The following is a 22,465-nucleotide window of genomic DNA, read 5'->3' as shown; positions in this document are numbered from 1 at the left end:
CCAATTCACTTCCCTGAGCAGGGCCTGACTGTTCAGACCTTCTCAGCAGATCAGAGAAGAGGAACTTGAAGTATTCCAGAACCAAGACCTCCAGCTACAATCTGTTTTGATTCCAGTGGAGAAAGCCCTCCACTTCAGAGCAGCAACTGCTTCTTCAGAGGCACCCATAGCATTGTATTGTAATTTACAGCAAAAGGATAGGTTTGCAGTCAGATGTTTTTCCTAGCTGTGCTTGACTTTATTGTGTCCATTATGTCTGTTTGATGTATTAAACAGGAGTCCAGTATTGCAATCAGAAATAATGCTCTCAGGTGAAGAGAGAACAGTAAGCTACTGCAACTCTAGTTACATTTTTAGCCAGCATTTAGTCATCGTGGCTTGTTAATGATGCTCCAGGAACTTTTAACAGAATCTTTAAGTTCTGTTCCTTATTCAATACAGTGGACTAAAGTGAATTTGAAAGAGGTGAGAAAAAATCAGTTGTGTACCAGTTTCTGAAAATATATTTAGGAAAAGTTGCTAGGAAAAAAATATGTTCATCCTCTAACACTCTGCGGACTAGGAACAGATTAAAAATAAAAAAGAAACTTTTATCTTAGAGGATAATTAAGACATCTCACCCTATGCTAACTCCTTGCAACTTACACTGATGAAAATCAGATAGCATGATAAGGTGGACAGAGAAATTCTGTGAATCTTTCCTTAGTTTAGCATTTTGCTACAGGTCCCTGTGATTTCTAGAATCAACTAGTTCCCCCTCTATATGAACACTAAATGTAAAAAAAGAATGGAAATAGTACTATCTCACAACAAACATATTCCTATTCAAGTATATCAACATCACCTTTTGATGGGATGGAACACAACATTAAATATATCTGCCACATATATCAAAATCATGCCAGGAGAACAAATGGTAATGCCATCTGAAAGCTTGGGACAGTGTTCCAGCTCTCCAAGAGTGAGCTGGCAAACATGAGAGAAAACATCTATCAGAAATACACAAAGTAGCAATTTATTCAGCATCATTTTAACTGTTAAGGGAGAAAGCAGTGGAGTCTTTCACCAAATACAGTCAGCACAGATGAGATCCATCCATAGGTTAAGCCCTCTCTAACATTATTAGTACAGCGGCTGGGAATAATTTCACAGACTGATTTGAATTTTTTTTTTATTTGATCAGAAGATTTAGAGATTTATCAAGAGACACAATTTTATGATTCTCCAGAAGCATCTGATCGGAATTTTCCAAGTCTTGTGTTTTCTATTGTTTTGTCTGTTTTCTTCTTTCTGAGTTTGTTCTGTCATCAGAAAACTACCCTTGCAAGTTCAAACAGAACCTGTGGAACAGCAAACACATTGATGTGAATTTTTATTTTATTTAAAAATCTTTAAACGAGTTTACACTATAAATCAGATAATCTGAAAAGTAACTGTAGCTTCAATTTGCAAGTTGCAAAGAACAAATACTAATCCCCGTGTACATCACACTAATACAGTAATCTTAATTCTCAAAGTATGAAGTATAGAAATTGCACTTGTTATTATGTTCTTAATATTGAAAAAAACCCCACCAACCTCTATGGTGATTAGTATTACTATCATCCACTCAAGGCGCAGCGCGTGCTTTTCATTCAGGTGATTTCGCATTAGGTCTGTCAGCTCCATGCAGTGCTGGAGCTTTTCATTCATTACCTGCAAGCAATTACAAACATCACAAATCTGGACTCCAGAAATAGAATCAGATCACTAAATAGGGAAACATACTCCACAGAACTAGAAAGGGGTTAACACCTCTGCAAAATAGAAGAGAAAATTAATAGAACAGAAAATTCTGTAAGACACAAGCAACAGAAGCTTCAGTATAAATGAACCTGTTATTTCAATGGGTTCTCCAAAAGAATATAAATTTAGATATGCATCTGCAGTATTGAAGTGTTTCTGGGTGATACCTACTCATGAAAAGAGTCATAAGCAAACGGAGATACAGCTTTCTGGAATGCCTCAAAATGAAATATTTATGATTGCTGTACCAGCAGGAAAGGTAGTTTTTGTGCTTATATTCTGGTTCAGCAGTAAACATTATGTCACCCTTCAAGGACTGATGTGAATGATCATGTCAATAAGAAGAATCCACTTCTCAGTTCTTCTACGTATATAAAGCCTAATTTAGTGGCCCAGGAAATAAATAAATAATTAATGTGAGGCATGTTAACCTAAACCAGGGAAAGGTGCGAGTGGGCTAATAACACCTGGAAATGGGAAGAGTGTATGATACCCTATTTATTCCCTTTCTGCAATTAAAGCACATTCACAGAGCAATCTGTGACCCTGCTGAGCCAAAGACAACTGATCTGAGTGTGGAAGAGTCTCACAACAGTAAGACACTCACCTTAACTCTGCGATTAATGTTGAGAAACTGGCAAGTCTTGTCATAAAGCTCTTCCAGTTTTTCTCTATCCCAGTAGAAGTCTGGTGTTATTAGCAGGTCTGAGCTCAGATTTATACGGTGTCTAAAAAGAATGGGTACTACTTACTGTAGTTCAGGTTTCCTCTTGACATGCAGTTAAATAAGAAACATTCTACATTCTAAATGTAGAAAAATTCTAATTCTACATACCATATGAAAAGAATGTCCTTTCATAGTAAAAATGCAATTGGAGTGATTATTTAACATTGGTCACATCTCCTGAAACTTTTCTGGGAATACTCTACTGTGGAACTCTTTTGAACATTAATGACTTTTTCCTTATGCCATCACTGCCTCCTCAACCTGTCACCTTCCTTAGTTTTCGATACCTGTAGAGAGGTCCCTGACTATGCTGGTGGCTCACTGAAGCAGTACACAAAATAACAATACAGAACTCCTAAATGTGACTGGTACTGCATGCTGGATATGTGTGTGCAGCACACCCCTCAGAATCAGGCAATGGTCTAAGCATCATAAAGGCTAAAAGCTAAAATCTCCTACCTTCAATGTATTGCTAACATAAACCTTTGGATACCTGCAACATCACTCTTGATTACTGATCAGTCCTTCAAGTACCCCAGCATCTGAAACAGGAATTGTTTTTTAATTTTACCTTGGAGATTTTGGTGGGATTTTTTCCTTTTTTTTTTTTTTTTGAGTGTGTAATGGTCTGTATTGTCAAAGGCCAAATTTCACTTGAGGGAGGAAAAAACATTAAAAACAATAACTTAGCAGTGGTTTCTGAGTAAGTCAAGGGAAGAACAGAACTCAAGAAAGATTTTTACCAACTCTAGGCTGTAGTTAACAGTTCTACACCTACCCACCTTTCTCCTGGTATCCTTTACATGCTGTAGTATCTACTGTAATTACTAGTTTAAACACATGTTGCTGGACTCAGGAAGGGAAAAGGGTGTGGTATTTGGTTATTTATGATATACTGCCTGCTTAATGCCTGCAGTTGAAATGCCAGTGTGAGTGGTAAGCCTGTGGGTCCCCTTACTAATGTAAATAGCACATGGACTCCAGTCAAAATGAGGAATTCTCCCACCCTGTCTCACCCTGCTCTATTTAGTCTGTATTCTTCTCTTTGTATCCTGCACAATGTAACTTTTGCATTCTGTGTAATACAATGTCTTAGGTGTAACTAAAGAAGTTACCTTAGTGCGAAGAGTTCTCCAATTTTCTGCATCACATCTGCATGAGAGAGTTTCACCTTCCTTCGTGACTTTAGAATCTGAAAAGTAGGAAGTTCTTCACTGCTTGATCAAGTAACATGTACCAGTAGTTAAGAAGTCCAGAGTTTTACAGCCTGAAGTATCTCAGAATCTAAATGCATAGTGCACTTACTAACATTTTAGTTTTGTTTGCTTAAGTGCTTTGCTTCTCTAGCTTTCTAAGAATATCACTGTGCAACTGGTTCATCCAGGCTTCTCAATAAATCACTGAGTACGTCACCAGTAGCCACAGAAATACTGGGGCATTTTCTCCAAGTGTTTTCCTGAACAAGAGATGATTTGTTCTTCCTTCCTGCTGTTTTTATTTTAAAGTCATGACAGTGTTCTTTTACCTTGCCACTCCTTAGCCTTTCTACAGACTTTCTCCTCATAACAATGTATTACCATTTATTTCCTTCATATAAAATTAATAAACCCAACGTTTTCTCTTTTGAACCCTACAAATCTCAATTTTATATATAACATCATATGGGCTTTGTACTGTAATTACATATCATGAAAAACTTTTAAGTAATTCACTCAAACTCTTTATTATGTTCAAGTCAAACACATTATTTTCAGCCCAAGTTATAGCACACACTGAGTTTGGCCAGGTTTTTAAATGCTGCTTGTCCTGTTACACATACATTTCACCAGTAGCAAGTGACAGTGGCACAATATGGGAAACATTATTACAATGCAAAACCTCACTCCCAGCCCTTTAAAGGCTGATGATTTCTTGTCCAACCACTCTGCAGGGGTTCTCAGCTTCTCTACACTGATGGATTTACGATCAAATATATTCAACATTCAATTCCTTTTTTCCTATCCTCAGCTACATATGGACTGATCTTTTACAAAACACAGGAGAAAAGGAGGGGAACAAGGCCTCACCTCAGGAATTGACTGGATAGATTCCACAAAGTTATCCAGTAATGATTCCCAAATAGCTAGCTTCACTGCAACACAGAGATGACAAAGCAGAAGACTGTGAGAAGTACATATGCTTTCAAGTAGTTCTAACTTTAAATCTGCCAACAGGCTGCTTCAGGACATGTTGATGCTTACAGACATTATTTGCAGCAAGTTACAGTTTGTACTATACAATCACTGTTCATGTATCAGTGGGCAGATCTGGGCTGGGCACTGACAGCTCTGCACACAGAACCAGCTTCACCATGAGCACAGCTTTCTTCTGCGAGTGATCAGTTCAGATCCTGGAGAGTTTTTGCTTCAGCTCAGAAGTTGTGTGTCCAAGTGCTCTACTGGATGTGTGAGCCTTCTGCAAATTACATTCCAAGGAGGCTAGAGATAATGAGCTATGCTGGCGTCAGGCTGACTTCATGTGGCACCTCAAGAGCCTCCACTGCATTTCTGTGTCCTAGAAATGGACAGCTCTCATTCTCCATTTGTGCACTATTGATGCACTGTGCTCCAACCACAGAGTTAGCTTCTATAGACACGCCTGTTCCTGTTGAAACTCAATCCAAATTTGAGCAATCTTCTGCTTTGTTTTTAGGTGAGTGTACTGTTACTGAAGATACCAACTTTTGTTCCATGGAAGCTTGAGTTCAGCACTGGCAACACAAATTCTGCTATGCCTCAGCTTGAACCTTGCAGTAAAATGTTTCTGCAAGATGATAATAAAACTTGGGCCTTGTTCTTTAGTCCACAGATTCCCAGATAACAAAGAAGTAACAACAGATCAAAAATTAACCCCATTAAATCTGAAAAAATTAATCAGGGAAGATTTAATTGTCAAAATGAACTCTTCTGTGGCAGTAATCAATAGTATCATCTTGTTAGGACACTGCCAGTAAACTCAATGCTGAGCATTTTGCACACTCATCTTTTGAATACAGAGGCCTAATCCAAGTCACTGACTTAAATGACTTCAAATTTAGCCCCTGAAAAAAACAACATCCAGTAAGCATTTCATCTGTCACCTGTTATTTGACAGAGGCTGGTTTCTGCCGTTCATAAATCTGACTAGGGACTGTACTTGCATCCTTTATTTTTACTGAACATTATCTCCTGGCAATAAATCCCTTGCTCTCTTTTAGGAGGCACTACTCTTCCATACAGTCCCTTTATGAATAAGAAAACTATAGAGAACAACATGCTTTTTTCTCAACAGCTCTTCCTTCAACAGTCAAGAACCACTTACTTACACTGCACTCCTTGATGAAATGGTGTAGCGCTTCAAAAGTGTGCATTCTGTTTCTCTCCTGTGTAAAGGTGCACTTTCCCAAAATACTACTGGAATCCAGGAATTTACCCCAAAGGCAGCAGAAGTAGACAGACCAGACTTCCCTTAAAGGCCTTTCTGAGGACAGCCTTACTGCTGCTGGTTCCTAACTCCCACTCCATCATCAAGGTCTGAAGCAGTAGACGGGTGTTATTTGCTCAAGCAGCAGGATGCCTTGGTGAACCTGACTTCTTCACAGTGCCTCCCACTGTCTGCTATCATAGCTAATAAGCCTGCAAAACATTATCTGTGATTCTGGTCCACATATGTGTTACTGATACACCTCCCCAGCTGGGAATAGCTGTCCTGTATCACTTCTTCAGCTGGCATCTAGCTTTTTCTCTCAGAGGAAATGATGTCAGTATATGTCAGTCAAGATTACTGAGAGGTTTCTAATACTGAACTCTACACTCATTGTTATCCTAGGATAGTTCTCAAAGGTGGGGAACAGGATGCTCAGTAGAATGTGTATCTTTTGCAAAGCATGTTTGTTAATGTGCTTTGTTCAGCTTTAAAAAGGTTTCCATTGAATAAAGCAATTCCAGTTTACAGAAAACACGGTAAAAGTATTCAAAACAAATCCTCTCAATCTGAAGCACAATTGCACTTTACACAGTTTGTCTAAACCAGATACCAAGTTTTTTCCAGCCTGTCACTGTACAAGTCCCGCTTAAAATGACATTTCACAAGATCTGTAGCATAAACTACACAGTACAAACAATATTAACTTACCAGAAAGACAAAGAGCATTTGAAAAGGCAAATTTCTGCAGAATAACTTCATCACTATCCAGCTCAGAATTTAACAAGATTTGTCCTTTATGGAGCTTTGACTGACCTCTGTTAAGACAAGATTGAAGCATCTTCATTGATCGAGCCACCAGCATAGGAACATTTGAAGAATAATCGACAGTGCAAGAAAGGCTGGTTGTTTATTTAGATAAGGCATGCCATGTCTGTATGGTGGCATCCCCATCCTTGCATTTTACTCATGTTCAACCTGATGATATTCACAACAAATCACTGAAAATTAGTTCCTCAGTCTAAGACCAATATTATGGCCAAATTTTCTAGGTGTAAATGCAAGTGCAGCAAGCTGTGATGGTAACTGTAGCATTGCTGCATACACACAGATTATTCAGAGTAAGCAGGATGCTGGCCTCTCTCCTGCTCTTTAGCTCCTCTGTTATCTTTCTGTTTTCATTTTCCACTGTCACTCTTATCAACCTTACTCCCCCCCACTAGGATGTTTCTTTCCCTAAAACCTCTAGTGCATAAGGGGCAAGAAACAAAGAAAAGGGGACAAGAGACTTGTTCAATTTTTCATGTCAATCTCACTATGAACACCACAGAAGCAAAATAGAGAATGTCAACAATTTCAAATTACACAACTACATAGTACATGCAGTTTTCAAATGGTCAGGAAAAACCAAACACCTGTCTCCTTATCAAGTTACTTTAAATAAGTTGAGCATCATTCACTCAGTTCCTAGTATTAAAAGTGTCCTGTCTAGCAGTTGCTTTTGTGCGCTGTTGGAAAATGACAGGTAATATACATAATAATTTCCATTGTGAAATATTTCTGAAGAGGTAATTTTCTTTCCATGATGAAAAAACATTATTTAACAAGGAAGGATAACTTGCCAGGTTTATCATTACACAATAATCAAGCTGTAACTTTCCTACTAAATGAAGTATATGCAGAAATTACATCTTTGTATATGAATCTCAAGGACATGGAGAAAACTTAGAGAGAACATTCTCTTTAAAAGCAGCCTCATCTCAATAATACTTATTAGTGTTTTTGCTGTGACATACATAGTTTCTGTTTGGGATTGCTGAAGAGTTGTGTGGGCAGGGAACTTCTTATTTACAAGATCTATTGTATAAGCAAATCACAAAGGCCACTCCCTGCAAGTTTACCAAGAATTTATCCACTCAGATTTATAGTGTTGTTTCTTTATTTTACTTATTTGGAAAAAAGTAAGGACAAGTATATTTTTAGTAGCTGAATTACTTTTGCTTGAAATTGGTTTAGGTGTCTGTTAGCTTTTATATACAGAACACCTGAAGATACTTACTCTCCTATTCTATAGTTCAGCTCTTCATTCTCCCAATGGACCAGTGCAACTTCGTATGGCTGAATTTCATGGTGCTCTAGCACTCGCATGATATTCTTCATCTAAGAAGGAGACAATTGCAGCAATAGTTACCATGCAGTAAATTATCACTCTGCAAAGAACATGCATAGGGCAGGCTGATGAATGCAACCTTCATGCTGAAGTTATTTACCTAACAATGAAGAGGTACACTAAATAATGAAGTTATTGTTAACATAGTTTACTTCTGAAACTAGTTGTGGTTTCAGAAGAATTTGTAGCTATAACAGCTGCAAGGAATCTGGGAAAACTGAAATGTCATTTTATATGTGCACACACGGACGAGGCTAAGGATTAACCACAGCAGTAGTAAGGGCAACATGGATGTATTCAGTATTGTAACAATGAGCTGTACTAGATTTTGGAAGATGTCTGAGTGTGGGAATGAATCTTTAGGAGAAGTACCTTAGGTGGTTGTTTCTGATAATATTACTAGTTTGCTGCTAAATCAGTAGTTTTGTTTTTGATTGCTGCTGAAATCAGTAGTCTTGTTTCAGCTACCAGAGGTCAGTGCTATTACAGAAACCCTTTACCACTACAAAAATCTGGAAAATTTGTTTCAGCTGCCACATTCACCCCTGTAAATAGTAAAATGTGCAATTTTAATTGCAAAAGTAATCTCACTGCTCCTTTATTCTCCAGCATACTAAAACCTGATGTAGGAAGAAAGAGCCCTTTTCTCTCACAAAACTTTCTCCTCTTGACATCTGACTTAGGATCTCTCATCCTTGTTCCTTTTTATATGCTACAAGGCTCCTCTCAAAAAAATAATCTGCAATTAGAACAAATTCTCAACTAAAAAAGCACTCACCTATGAGTTTTTAAAAGGCATTTAGCTACACAACAGCCAACAAAAAATCAAACCACAAAACCACAAAACACTTTTGATGCCTAAATTCTTTAGAGTTCAGTCTTCTACTAACTAACTTAAAAAGCACTCTCTTTTTAAAATAAAAGATCATAGTTCATCTTTTAGCACAAAACTGTACCCTATAAATTTTTCATAACACATATTCTCCAGGTAAAGTACTTGGAAAAAAAAATCTGTTGGATCATCTGCAAGAGGGATTTTCTTTGCACTGCTAGCTTTCTTCATTGCTTTCAAGAATTTTGGTGATACTATCTATGTAACACAGTAACATTTTTCACTGAAAAAACCCCCCTCAACTGTACAGCTGAAACAGCTCATTACATAATCCTGAATTCAATATTAACATGACTAAGACTTGCCATATAATTCTAGTCTTGTGATAAAAAAGGGTATGGAAACATAGGAAGCATCTGCTCTGAGGCCAGTCACCTCAGCCAAACAGCTGAGGGACAGTTCAGCAGCAAAAACCTCACACTGCTTCTAGGCCCAGCCTAATTTTATAGAAGGGACTAGTTGTGACACAGTAAAATTAATTAGAAGAGATGTTCTGGAGTCACTAGCTGCAAACTCTTGCTATTATGGGCATTTACGTCACACGGTTTCCTTTTAAAAAAACCTCAGAGCTGGTTTTTTTTTTTTGCCCTTGCTATTTTGGTAAGGAAGCTGCAGTACCTTCCTACTCAGGTATTTGAAATTGCTATTTTGTATTTTAAGTTTCTTTTTGTGATCAGTCCGTATTTGTTACTTCTTATGTTAAATGTCTGTTAATTTAAAATATTCTTTTTCTCCTACTAGTAATTTTGGGGTACTTTTGTCCATTTGCAGTGACATTCTACATTCTGGTTTACTGAATTACTTTCAGTTTCTGTTCTACAGACCAGTTTGGGGTTTTTCTTCCTTCATTTCAGTTCATTAAAGCATGTCCATAAAAATACTTCCTGTATTTGAGAAAGTCATTTGGCAGTTAAAGTTTTGACTATGATTTCAATAAACAGAAAGGGGCATTTTTCCTCCTCTTTTATAAATAAAGCTAGCAAGGGACCAGCTACTGATACTAGTATTGACCAGGAAAACAATGTATCAAATTTTCAAAGGTATTTGAGCTTGTACAATAACAGGAGAATTTTCAGAGTACTCCAGTGGGCTAAGGTGTTCAACTCAAAGATCATCAGGAGTTAAAGCAGCTGGTTTTCAGTAACACTTGTGAATCAGTAGTGTAGTTACAGCCATAGCATCCAAACAGGCAAGGTTTGAAGGGAGAACTAGTAAGACACCTGATACACTGACACCCCCCAAAACAGAAAGGAAATCAGGAACATTTCAATTGTGAAACAGAAGAAATGAACTTGAATCCAGAAATTGTTCATGTCTGGAAACAACTGCTCTATGTTTTCGTTTACCCCAATGAAAATCCTCCTGTGAACTTCTATGCATCTCAGTATCATTTATTTAATACACCACTTAATTTCACATCGTCCTTCTACAAATAAGGTCAGTACTTTTTGTATCTAGAATCCAGTTTAACCACAATAATAAAAATACATTTAAAACATTAAATAACTATAAATGTATTCATTAGAATAGATATGCTTCTGGCATACCCTTCTAGGTCAGCAAAGATCACCAAAATAGAATATGCCAGCAACATATTTAATAATTATATCATCCAATAAAAAACTTCCTTCAGGAAAATTGCTGGCTGGTAAAAACACAGAACAGTATTAACAAGTTGCTTATAATTCTTTTTTCTCTTTCAAAGTTGTACAAACATAAGTCTTTAATAACTGCCTTAGATGGAACAGAATGGAATAATCCTTCTAACATATTTTCTGTTACATTAGTGCTTTTCAAACAGTCATTCACAGGTAGATTTTTCTGATCTACTTTTTCAGAATGTAGAACTGCGAGAATATTCTTTTTGTCAGTCTCACTAAATTAAGGTTTTAGATTTTTGTCTTAAGTAGAAGAATTTCAGAGGTGATGTGTCAGCAGCCCACACACTTGAGGGCAGTAGCAGGCAAGAACCTGCACTCACTGGAGAATCAATCAGTTTTTTTCCTTCACAGAAAGATCAATCTCCCAAACAAACCTCTAGCATGCTGAGCTTTGTGAGACTGACAAAACACCTGCTTATGCAGTTTTAACCAAGTTTCACTTTACTTACACTTTTCTCTTCCACATTCCAAAATACAACAGCCCCTTCCCTGTGAATTCAAGGAAAAACTGAGTGTAATCATACTGTTTTAAATGTATTTTAATGGAATACTCAAATTGTACAGTGGTAATTTTTGTCATTGTGAATCAAGAAACTTAAAACTATCTTCACAGAAATTACATACTAGTTGCTTTTTAACCATACTTCAATGAAAACAATGAGAAGGTTTTTTTCAACCATTTAAATAATTCTGATTTTTTTTAGTCATTCTGACTGGACAGTTATTCCTTGAGTTTCATGAGGTAATATGATTCAAGATCTAGCAAGCTGCACTACTTCCTTCACACCATTACTATTAATGACTTAATGTTTTGAGCATGATTTGTAGCTTACCTGAAGAAAAAAATCATGCCAGGATCATCTTCTTTTGCAGATTTCTCAGTACTGACCACCAAAACATTTGCAGCATCTGGTTTGAAATAAATGAAAAAATTGACTATTTAGTCAAACTTCTAAACATGACAGCTGATAGCTGTAAGCATGTGATTCAACAGTTGCATACTAACACATCAGCCAGTTCCACATTTTATTTTTCTGATAGAAATGCTTGCCAGAGACCAACTACAATATCACACTAATCTGCTTCTCTGAACTAGAGAACACATTCTAGACCAACTGGGCCTCTGCTGGAAACCTCATCAGAATCTTCAGCTAATGAAAGATAGTAGCCTTGAAGAACAAAACACTTAGGAGAACACTGATGCAGACATTGTAAATAACCAGGAACAGAATACAGAAGTGGACATACAATGTGAGAGAACTGTGGAAGTTTTGCACAGTTGCAGAGAAATTACCAGTCAAATCTGCTTGTCTGGAAGCTCTTCATTTCTATACACTAAAGGATTAATCTGCACTCAAATTGTGCTGACTTTGCTTTGCCAGTCAGAAACCTGAAAGAATGTACCCCCAAGACAGGAGAGCCTATACCTGCATTTCTCTGCACATCAGAAGTGTGCTTTTGAAACAAATCTTCCACCTACTCTCCCTTACCACACTTCTGATGTGCACTGCACAACAGTACATAAAATGTGAGGGCTTTTGCATTAAATTAAAATGAATGAGAAGCTCAAAAAAAAAAAAAGTTCCTGTGGTACTCCAACCACTAAATGGGGCATTTGTTACAAAGGATTAGATCAGACCTAGTCCAAGTAGAGTATCTCCAAACTTACAAAATGTGGTTGCTGGGTTCTCAAAACAGGGGTTTGATTTTTCTTCTACAATTCTTCTCCACTGTGCCAGTCACTAATACAGATGGAGTTTTAGAAGTCCTGGTGTGATTTCAAACCAGCATGACTTGTTTTGTTGCAGCACTAGTGGAAGCTATACCAGGAAAGCCCCCTACTTCTATTTAAAATGAGACTTCACAAAGATTTTGCAGGGCCTACCAGCTAAGCCTTAAAAAGTTCAATGCCTTTTCGGGAAAATCACAAGTCAAGTGATGGTATCGAATGTTGTTACTTCTGCTTGTGTACAAATTCTACCTTCTGCTTTACTGCTCAGGCTGTAGAGGCCAGGTAGACAGACTGAGGCAGCAGAGAGACAACAGAGTACCAGACACACTTTTGCTGATATCTGAATTGGGACCACACAGTTGGTCTGAATGAGCCCTTGAAGACTTTTCTTCCACTTGCTAGTCCAGTTCAGAAACACATAACTGGATGAATAACTAGAGCAATTTTAGGTGTGAAGTTTGAGTTCATCAGGGAAGTAACATTTGTCTATGTTTTCTCATTTGCCTTTTCAAATACCAGGTATATCTTTATTTATCTGCTCCAGCCAAAACACACTCAATTGAAAAGAATTTTCTCTACTTCAAGTGGAGGTGCAGGATTTGTCTCTAAAATGTTTTTAAAGAGGTCAAAACAAAGAATAATGCTTTGGGAAAATGCTACAAAGCGATAAATTCACACCATAACTGCTGGTTTAGATTTCTATGCAGAAGTATCTTTAAAAATTATTTTCCCAGATTCAGTGTTTGGTTGGTAACCAACCACTGCTACACGCACATGCCAACCATCACAACACTTCAGATATGCTGGCACAATCCAATATCCTTTCATCATTACTTCCTCCAAACCTTTGATAAACAGTACTCATTATGAGTCTAAAACACCATGAAGAAATAAGAGGAATTGGCAAAACTGACACTCCCAGGGTAAAATAACATCAACAGTAACGTTTAATTCAGGGTCATGCTGGGGGGTTGTACAAAGTTGCTATCCCAAAGCTGTGAAACCAGGGTTAGTTTTAATACAAAGAAACTACAAAGGAACATGAAGCCTCTATTCTAGTGGGTATTGTCATTCATGTTCATCTTTCTGAATAAGACAATCATTAGTAAATCTTGTGCTTGAAAGAGACCCACTGGAGTGTTACTGCACTTAGATTATTATTTGAGAGGCAGCCAGGCTTTTGATACCCCTGCTGAAATGCCCATGAACTGCCAGGGCTTCTCTTAGCTTCATATAATCTGTTCTTTCAAAGGAAGAAGAAAAGGCATTTTACTACTGACATAGGAAAATCACAGCTGTTCCAGGGAGTAAGGTTCCCTGAGCTATAAGCAGATAAATTTGTTTTTCTTTTGTAGTATACTGCAGCTATTTTCAAGCCATACTTTCCCAAGTCTGCAGAGATGCTTTATATTGAAACCAGAATAAATTATTTTGCTGAAGCCTACCTAAGTGAAGTGTTCAACAATTGCTAGGATATACTTGGCACAATAAAGAAGTATCAACAGCATTATCTTTACTAGAACTAAACACTTAGGTGTGTATTTTTTTCATTTCACTTAGTCAGCAAGATTCTCTCTTGCACGCCTTCCTCTCCAACTCTGTGATTTACACTAACAGAAATCTAGGTACAGAAAGAAGATGCAACACTTCAACCTACAGAATTGTTTTGACAGCTGATGTACTGCACTACCTCACTACTGAAAGATTAATTAAAATAAAACATTCAGAAACTAACATTCAGTTAGTGAATTTCTGTAGAAATTCTCTGTATCAGTCAATTTCCAAAGTTATTTCTTATGCATGCATGTAATTTTTCTATACTTCTAATGTAATTGTAATGTTGGGAAAAATTATCAGAGGGTAAGAGCAAGAGCTACTCACATTGCTATTCTAAAAGGTTTTGTTGTGGGGACTTTTAGGCAAATAGAATCTTTAAGCAAAGCAATAATTTTACAGGCAGTATGATATATTCCAGGATATTATCAGAATAAGAATACATAAGGTTACAAAAATTATAACCCTCACCCATATTTTATTTCCCAAGACATAACATTGCATTTAGTATGTTTCAAAAATCTACCTCTAGGCAAACTTGTTATTTCAACATATCCATGTGAAGTCAGGTCATGACACAGATTACCAAGGTGATATTCATCTGCTGTTGCAAAGGCTGTGCACTGCATCAGATTCTGTGCCAAAGGAATAGAGATTTGAGTTAGGGCAAAGCTGAAGCAAGATGGTAATAAGACAACTGTTTGCTTCAAATTTATTACGAGAGTGACAGTTTTAACTTATGCACTGTTCTGTGGTATCACTGCCATGATTTCCACCTGGTGTACATATACTAACAAGAGCACTTGCTCCTTGTTAAGTAGGAGCACAAATCACACACTGAGAACAAATCAGGTGGCATGAGTAAAGTCGCAAGAAAAAACTCTATGACAGAGCCACAAAGACAATCCTTCTTCCCTGAAAGCCAATCAAACACTTGAACAGTAGAGCTGCACTTGCTGCTGCCCTCCCATCCCACGGCTTATGACATACTTGGCTGACCACTGAGGCAGGACACCCCTGACAGAGCTGAAACACCGTGTTTTACAGATAAATGGAGTTTAACTACCCCAGTCTGTTTATCAAGCAGAAGCTCCAACCACAAACATCGTGTTCTGCCATGCACCAAGCTACTGCCAGGGCTGAGCCACTGCAGCACAGCAAGTCAGCGACCTTCCGGGCCAGCTGCGGGTGCTGCACATGTACAGCGTCCCTCCCCCGCCCTGAGCTGCATCCTGCACCGACAGCGGCTCTCCCCTGACAGTTCCACAGTGGAACAGTACACATGGGAAATTTGTCCCAATATCCCACCATCTTATACAACTAAAATGTCATAGTCAAAGAAGTACATGGAATGATGCTGACTTGCAAGGAGATGTGAGATTTTCTCGATTAATCAAACAAGTCACAAGAAACTGATTTTCAAATTCTACTACTCATCTGAAGTGTATTTCTTTGTTCTGATACGTTCTGTATGACCTACAAAATTGTTTTTCAGTACAATGCAGTGGAAAACATCCAGAAAGCAATGTTTCACTGTGGATCAGTCACTTCCCAGCTTTTTGTAACTAATACAAATGGGGATGTAACTAACAACAAATGAACAAAAGAACTGTGCTCATCTACAGGCATTTAGATCCACAATACACTTCAACCTAAAATCCAAGTTTTATTCTTGCAGCACTCCTACACTGTCAAAAAGCAAGGCTTCAAGAGGGGCTCTGCTCCCTGCGGGGGGCCTGTCACCAATCATTAGCATCACCACCTCACATTCGAACTTTTCTTTTTTAATGTCAACATTCTATCACATCCAAAGCTTTGCTTACACATCATCTTAATTCAGCAACCACTAGCAGAAAATAAGCTTTCAAAGTAATTATAATATTCAGAGAACAATTTTGTAGGCATATTCCCACAAGTGTGCTAGAAGGTTGAACTAACAGTGGAACAGAACTCTGCTTTCAGTTCCCTTGAAGTATCGAGTTTCATTATCACAATTTCAACTGCCTAAATCCATTCTCAATCGCTAAATCACCAGTGCCAATGATACATCTGAATCTCATGATTCTTCCAAAAAGCTCTGGCTATTGTAAGTACATATGCTCTGCCATGAAACTCTTCTGTCGAGAGTTAAGGGAGCAAATTCTCATCTTGTAGTTAGTATGCAATCTGAAAACCTCTCTTCTGCTCTGTGTTTCCCACAGTTTATTACTTGGGCTATTCTTCATTTCAAGGCACTACAGGATTGACTGTCTTACAGCTGCAATTTTAGTTTCAATAGCTACATTTCTCATTTAGTTACAACCACTAAGCTACATGCCTGAAATAGCATTTTGGATATGAACCACTTTAGGGTTTGGGGATTTTTTTTTTTTACAATTCATTGTTTCACTTACATATTTACAAAAATCTTGTTTGATACAGAAGATTCAGCTTAGGCATAATTTGTGATTAAGACACCTAAAATACCTGTTCATGGGTGCTGGTGGAGATATAGAAAAAAAAATCTACTCTAATCAATGACTCAATTAATCCTAAAATAGATGTGTTAAATGGCTGACCAACCTTAATGCCATGTTTTCTGCAACATCACTTTCACTTGCAAACTTCAAAAATCCCAGAATACAGCACCTGTACTGGTGCTAGAATGGAACTTGAGCTACTCATCCCCTTCTCCTTTCTGCCTGCAGCATTATTGAGATTCTTTTCAGAGCAGCACACAGGATGGTTGCTCCTAAGGACAGCTAAGCATGCTGACAACTCATTTTTTGTGTCACCGTGCCCCCAACAACTGCACAGGCTGATGGAATCATAACTCCCCTTAGTCCCTATCTTCCACTTTTAGCATACAAAAATTTTTAAGAAAGAAAACCCGTAGGATAAATTTTAGTCCTCACATCAGCACAGGAACCAATCTTTATCTAATACTATGTCTATACCTGAATTTCAAACTATTTCTATGCTAGATGGCTGTAGCATTAAGAGTTAGCTCAGAGGCTTTTCCTGCCATCAGATTTTACCAGGTTATCCAAGTAGTGGTACCACTCACTGATGGACTGACTAAACCACTTAACTGCCTCCAAGGAAATCCTCTATCTATCCTGAAAAACTGGTTGTACAATGATTTATCACTGCACTCTGCCTGTAAAAACACATGATGACCAGTGCTACGGAGGATGGGAAGGATCTCATTCACCCAGTGCTCTGCAAAAGAAAGGTGTCAGCTGTCAGGCCCTCCCAGAGGGAAAACACCACAGACCCTCAGGGTTCTTGAACTGAGAACCTCAGGAATGGGCCTGCAACTGCTGCCTCCAGAGGTGGGAAAAGATGGGAAGGAGATGCACCTAAGGCAACGGCCTTGGTGCTAGGGCCTGCTACACTAGAGGTCATTTCTTGCCCAGCATTTTGCCATGCAAAAGCCTCCCCAGGAAGTACATTACTATTTCAGTGCATCAGGCAGCATTTTCTCCATTTTTTCACAACGGAAAAAATTAAAAATAGCACTGCATGTTACTTGCACATATATATGAAAATGTCAAACAAAGAAACTCTTTGCATTCTACGCTGTCACTTGAAAGCCTCAAAAATGTTGTCACTTCACCCAAAACCAACAAGAATCAAACTCTGAATGTAATGTTATACCGTGACTAAACAGCTGGAAACATTACATAGTGTTTCAGGACTAATATTTTTCACTTTCCTCTTCCAAAGCAATATGAAAGTATTAGTGGGAACTAAATTGTTTATAACTACCTCTTTATGTTACACTATGGCATACACCTGCTTATCACACAAAATACTCATCATAGGCTTAGATATGAGAAGGCAAGCACTAAAACTTTGCTCACACTCAGTAGATCATGTAACAGATACATTCTGCAATGTGGAAACTATTTCTGAAGACACAGTGCTTGTTTTAGTCTCACCTATCACACTATTTTACTAAAACACCCTGGAACTCGGTTGTTTTATCCTGATGAGAACAGTAACACACCTGACACCATGGGAATCCTATATTCCAGTGTACTTACGGCCTGGCTTGCCTAAGAGCTGTCTTAAGGAGATATGGCTACAAATATGCACTGCTCTTCCTCATCGTACCTCACTGTACCTAAAACAGTGTGTTGTTGCATTTCCTCTGTAGGCCTCAGAGTCTGATAATCAAGGTGCTATATCTACACAAGGAATGATTTTTCTCAGGTAACACACACTACACTTGCACATTCATTTCCCATCTGAAACTTAATCTGAATATAAGTTTTATACTATTTACTTGCACTTTTATTTCTGTTTGAGTGAAACCTTAAAACTGGGTAGATCTGGACAACCAATGAATGTAGACAAAGTTAAATTATTCTGACAGCTAGACTTTGTTTCTCAATAGAAAATGTCATTTGAAAGCACAGGCCAAAACTATTTTTAATGCACTTCACTTTCCACTTTTTAATAACCACTCATCTTTCCTCCACTTTTGTTAACACATTGCAAGTAAACTTCCATTTTACCTTCAAAATACCACACATGCCAATTTCCATCAAGCTTGCTTCTATTTCCTAAGCTCCAACACTAGTGTAAATAATGAAGTCCTTCTCACCAAACAATTATGTTAATTTCATTAAAATGTTCATCAACCCCAAATCTGAATGGAAATTAAACTGATGCACTCCCTTCACGTCACATAGACTGTAAATGTTATACTTCACCTCCATGTCTGAGAGCGGCAGGTTCGTTCTGGATGGCTGCTTGGTCCTTGGTGCCTTTGGTGGCCTCTTAACTGGCTGGTTACTGGCTTTGGGGACAGTTTTACCAGCTGACACAACTGCATAAAATCTCGATGATGTGTTCCTAAGCTTTTTGATCCACTCTGTATTGAGCCTGTAGTTTTCCATCACTGTTGCCCCCAAACGTCTCCAGGATGAGAGAAAACCCTCCCCACTCTGATAATAAACATTTCTTTCCAAAGCAGACAGAATTCCTTGGAGAAAATGCTGATTCTTGACTTGCACTTGACTTGTCAACCAAGGGAATGCAGGTTTCAGTGCATACAAATCCCAAGACCTTGCCGTTCTGTGAGCTGCTCTTTCAACTTCATTATCCAGGTTTAATAGCAGATATCCAGTTTTGCTAAAGCTTTGGCACTGGCATATTGTTGTTAAAGCGTGGAAAGATCTCAGCTGACGGTGCAGAAGTTTCAGTCTCATTTCTTCCCTTTGAACTGTATTTAAAACAAACAAACAAACAAAATCACCCGTCAACATTTTGGAAAGAAACAGTATTATTTCCCTCTTATCCAAAAGGTGTTCCATATTACTCTTGCATGTGTAAGAACTCCTTAGCACACGACATTGGTGGGAATAAAAGCACTTTTTTGATCCTATGGAAACACTAAGATCAAAACACATCTGTGTGCTTGCAACAAGTGGTGAAAAAATAGAACTGGTTGCTGTGCCAATATGCAAGAGGGCATCTTTTCCTTTGGCTGCTCATTCTGTGCAGCAGCCTGCACTTTCAGTAACTCCACTGCTTGTGAGCAAGCAAGCACACACGCTAAAGAGGACACCAGACTCTGTGAATCACTGTGAAACATAATAAAAACAACAATTAGATTACTACATGGTTGTATGGGAATGTCACCTGCAGAACACACACGCTGCCCAGCCTCAGCTCCAGCTGCTGTGCCATGAACAGCCGAGCACAGATCCAGCCCCAGCCATCTGTCCTGACCACAGGACAGAGAATGGAGCCGACTCACAGCCTTGCTCCTGCCAGTACATCCCGGTGCTCCAGGGACCACCAGGCCTGCCAGCACAGCCACCCTGCAGCCTGAAACACAACAGCGTCCTTATGCTGCCAGCTCAGACTAAGAGCAACCCTTCTATATTTGCACTACATTGTGTGAGCTAACAAAACAAAAATATTCACAGGCTCAATACCACAGTGGATGTGTTTCATTTGCTGAAAAAACTCAGCGACAAGTCCCTACACTCATCTGGTTTCTTAATCAAGAACACTTCCCTTATAACACAAAATCCATCCTCAGCAAGTTATTAACAAAATGTCATTAAGCTGCCTAGTACAAAAACCTGCCCATTTTAGAATATTTTTCAAAAACTGAAGGTGGATCTTTAATACTAAAAATATATTTAACATAATAGTTCAAATAAATGTTTTGTTTTAAGAGCAAATCATAGTGTGTGCTGTGGAACAAGCCCTCCATCCTCACAAGGATACCTAGATGAACTGATATTGGGCTTAACTTTGTATCTTTACATGCTCTTCACTTATACATTTCTGCCCAATTTAGAAGCCTGTTATTGGCATACTTATTGGGATAAACTATTAGTTTCATTTTAAACTTGTTCCTTATTTAAAAAGCAACCCTGTCCAGGACAAGGCATATTTACGTTTTTAAAGGCTTGATACCTCCTGGATAAAGGAAAAGCAGAGAGAAACTCAGCAACTGCAAACCAAGTGGTGGAGAGCTGGGGCAAGGGGTAAAAAGTCTCCAACAGTGTGTGGTAAGTGGCAGAAAGGGATTTAAAATGGCTTTGTTGGCGTTCCTAGCCAACAAAACCTCATCGTGGATCAGTAATGCCAGGAACGATTTTTCAACTGTACAGGCTTACAGTAAGTTGCAAGGAAAGAGGGATCACATAGACTGAATTCCATCGACGGCCTGAGCGTCAGACCTGCGGCACCAGGGCAGAAGGAGCGGAACACAGCAATCCAACAAGAAAGCGGGACGAAGGGCGACCACACCAGGCCAGGAGGCGCCACCTCCGAGCAGCCGGCCGGCAGCTGGGATTTATTTTCCAGCGTCTCCTCAGCACACGGCACACTCTGGCCACGCCCGCCGCCCCCGCGGCCGGGAGGCCCGGCTTGCTGCGGCACCGCCACCGACATACACGGATAGGGCGGGCCCGCTCCGCCGCCGGGCGGACCGGACCGGACCGGCACAGACCAGCCCGCAAGCTCCGCCCGGCCTCCGCAGTGCGGATGCCTGCAGGCTGCCCCTGGGGCCCGCCAGCCCCGGACGCGGGGGGCGCTCCGCCCCGTCCCTGCCCCCGCTGCCGCCCCTGGCTCCAAGGAGAACAGCGCCCGCTCCGCCCCTGCGGCAAGCGCGGGGGCAGGGCGGCCGGGGCGCGAGGGCCCCGCTCCTATTGGCTGCGTGCCGGGGGGCGGGCACAGCGGGGAGCAAGCCGACCAATCGGAAGGCGAGGCCGCTCCGCCCGCGCGGCCCGCGCACGGCCCCTCCGCCGGTGCTGCGTCACCCCCGGGCAGCGGCACCTGAACACGGGGGGTGGCGGGGCGGCCGCCCGGCAGCCGCCCCGCTCCGGGGGCCACAGGGACCCCCTGGGGTGGGGGGAGACACGGGGGTGGGATCGCCCCTCACGCCCTCAGACGGGGCTCGCGCTCGCCCCGAAACTGCGCCCTCCTGGCGATTAACGGCGCGGGGCCCTCCCAGCCGCGGCAGGACCGGAGCTGGCGGGAAGGGCGGGCAAGGTCGTCTCGGCTCGCCCGCACCCTTCCCGCGGGCGCTGCCGCAGGCCCCGCCGCCCCGGGATTGTCCCAGGAGGGGCTGCGCCCCGCTCCCCTGCCGCAGTGCGGGCTGCGCCGCAGCTGCGGCCGGCGCGCGGGGCTGCCCTGCTCCCGGTGCCGCTGCTCGGCTCCGCCGCTCCAGCCCACCGGGTCGAAGTCTCGCACTAAAAATCGTCCTCAGGCAGTGCGCGCCCTCTGTGCGGCTGGCCGCCTTCTGCTCGTACATAAAACAGCGTTTGGAGAAAATGTGGATCAAGTGTATAATGGAGAGCGCGTTTCTTGTTGATGAGATGCGTGATAAAGTTTGAGCAGATGTCTCTGCTTTTGGTTTTACATTTCCTAGGTTTTGCGTCTGGGTATCTCAGCAATAGAGGTCGCGGTTTAGCCTAGAATTAACTGCTAGTTTTTTGCTGTTTTGTCAGGGCCAGTCATTTAGCTTTTTCTTCCACGAAAAGGCTGCTGTTTATAATCTGCAAAAGTAGGCGCAAGAACCTGACCGGTTTGGATTTTTTTTTCGTTTTGTTTTGGTTTTTTTTGCTGTCCACAGCTTTAAGGGCATGTCAGGCTACTTCTAATACTGTTACATATACTGTGTTATAACTGCAGCTGGCAGCAAAGCACCACATAGCTCAGCGGGGTGGGAGAAGTGAATGAGAAGGGTAGAAATGAGGAAACTTGTGCGTTGAGAGCAGTTTAATAATTGAAATGTGAATAAATCATAATGAAAAGAGCAAGGAGAAAGAGAACCCAAGAAAACCAAGTAAAGCAAATGAAAGCAATTGCTCACCATGAACTTCCTGATGTCTAGGCAGTGGCTCCCTGGTTGACTTTTCCTCCTGGTTTCCAGTGCTGGGCATGACACCATATGGTGTGGAATAGCCTCTGGGTCAGTTAGGGTCAGCTGTCCTGCCGTGTCCCCTCCCAACACCCTGTGCACCCTCAGCTTCCTCACTGGTGGGGTGGGGCG

At 40.4% G+C, this 22,465-nt stretch overlaps 1 protein-coding gene across 4 annotated transcripts; it reads right to left on the bottom strand.

Annotated features, from left to right (window-relative positions):
• Positions 1-990: 990 nt before the first annotated feature.
• RMND1 (required for meiotic nuclear division 1 homolog) lies at positions 991-22,370 on the bottom strand. 4 transcript variants are annotated; one of them, XM_039706800.1, is made up of 12 exons: positions 20,586-21,194; positions 18,663-19,174; positions 14,489-14,597; positions 11,510-11,585; positions 11,126-11,165; positions 8,013-8,113; positions 6,665-6,771; positions 4,579-4,643; positions 3,628-3,704; positions 2,393-2,513; positions 1,579-1,695; positions 991-1,340 (listed from the first exon to the last, which is right to left on the bottom strand). In XM_039706800.1, exons 1-12 carry the CDS (start codon positions 20,860-20,862, stop codon positions 1,308-1,310), a joined length of 1,635 nt encoding a protein of 544 aa, XP_039562734.1. In that variant the 5' UTR covers positions 20,863-21,194; the 3' UTR covers positions 991-1,307. The 4 variants fall into 4 exon arrangements, with proteins under 4 accessions (XP_039562734.1, XP_039562736.1, XP_039562733.1 ...); XM_039706802.1 differs by lacking the exons at positions 991-1,340; positions 20,586-21,194 and adding an exon at positions 22,286-22,370 and having other exon boundaries at positions 1,360-1,695; XM_039706799.1 differs by lacking the exon at positions 991-1,340 and having other exon boundaries at positions 1,360-1,695.
• Between the last annotated feature and the right edge of the window lie 95 nt (positions 22,371-22,465).

The sequence above is a fragment of the Passer montanus genome, unplaced genomic scaffold (assembly GCF_014805655.1).
Source record: "Passer montanus isolate IOZ18808 unplaced genomic scaffold, ASM1480565v1 scaffold2, whole genome shotgun sequence".
Lineage (NCBI taxonomy): Eukaryota > Metazoa > Chordata > Aves > Passeriformes > Passeridae > Passer > Passer montanus.
The sequence above is the reverse complement of the archived record's forward strand: the minus strand, read 5'-3'. Positions and strand labels throughout refer to the sequence as shown.

What these genes read in the sequence shown, in the direction of transcription:
- RMND1 (XM_039706799.1), bottom strand. Translation starts at nt 20,862, where the DNA reads ATGTCGGTGGCGGTGCCGCAGCAAGCCGGGCCTCCCGGCCGCGGGGGC. An exon ending in CTCTTTCCTTGCAACTTACT is followed by an intron (nt 19,175 to 20,585) that starts GTAAGCCTGTAC and finishes TTTTAAATACAG; the next exon opens with TTCAAAGGGAAGAAATGAGA. An exon ending in GGAGAACTCTTCGCACTAAG is followed by an intron (nt 2,514 to 3,627) that starts GTAACTTCTTTA and finishes CATTCTTTTTAG; the next exon opens with ACACCGTATAAATCTGAGCT.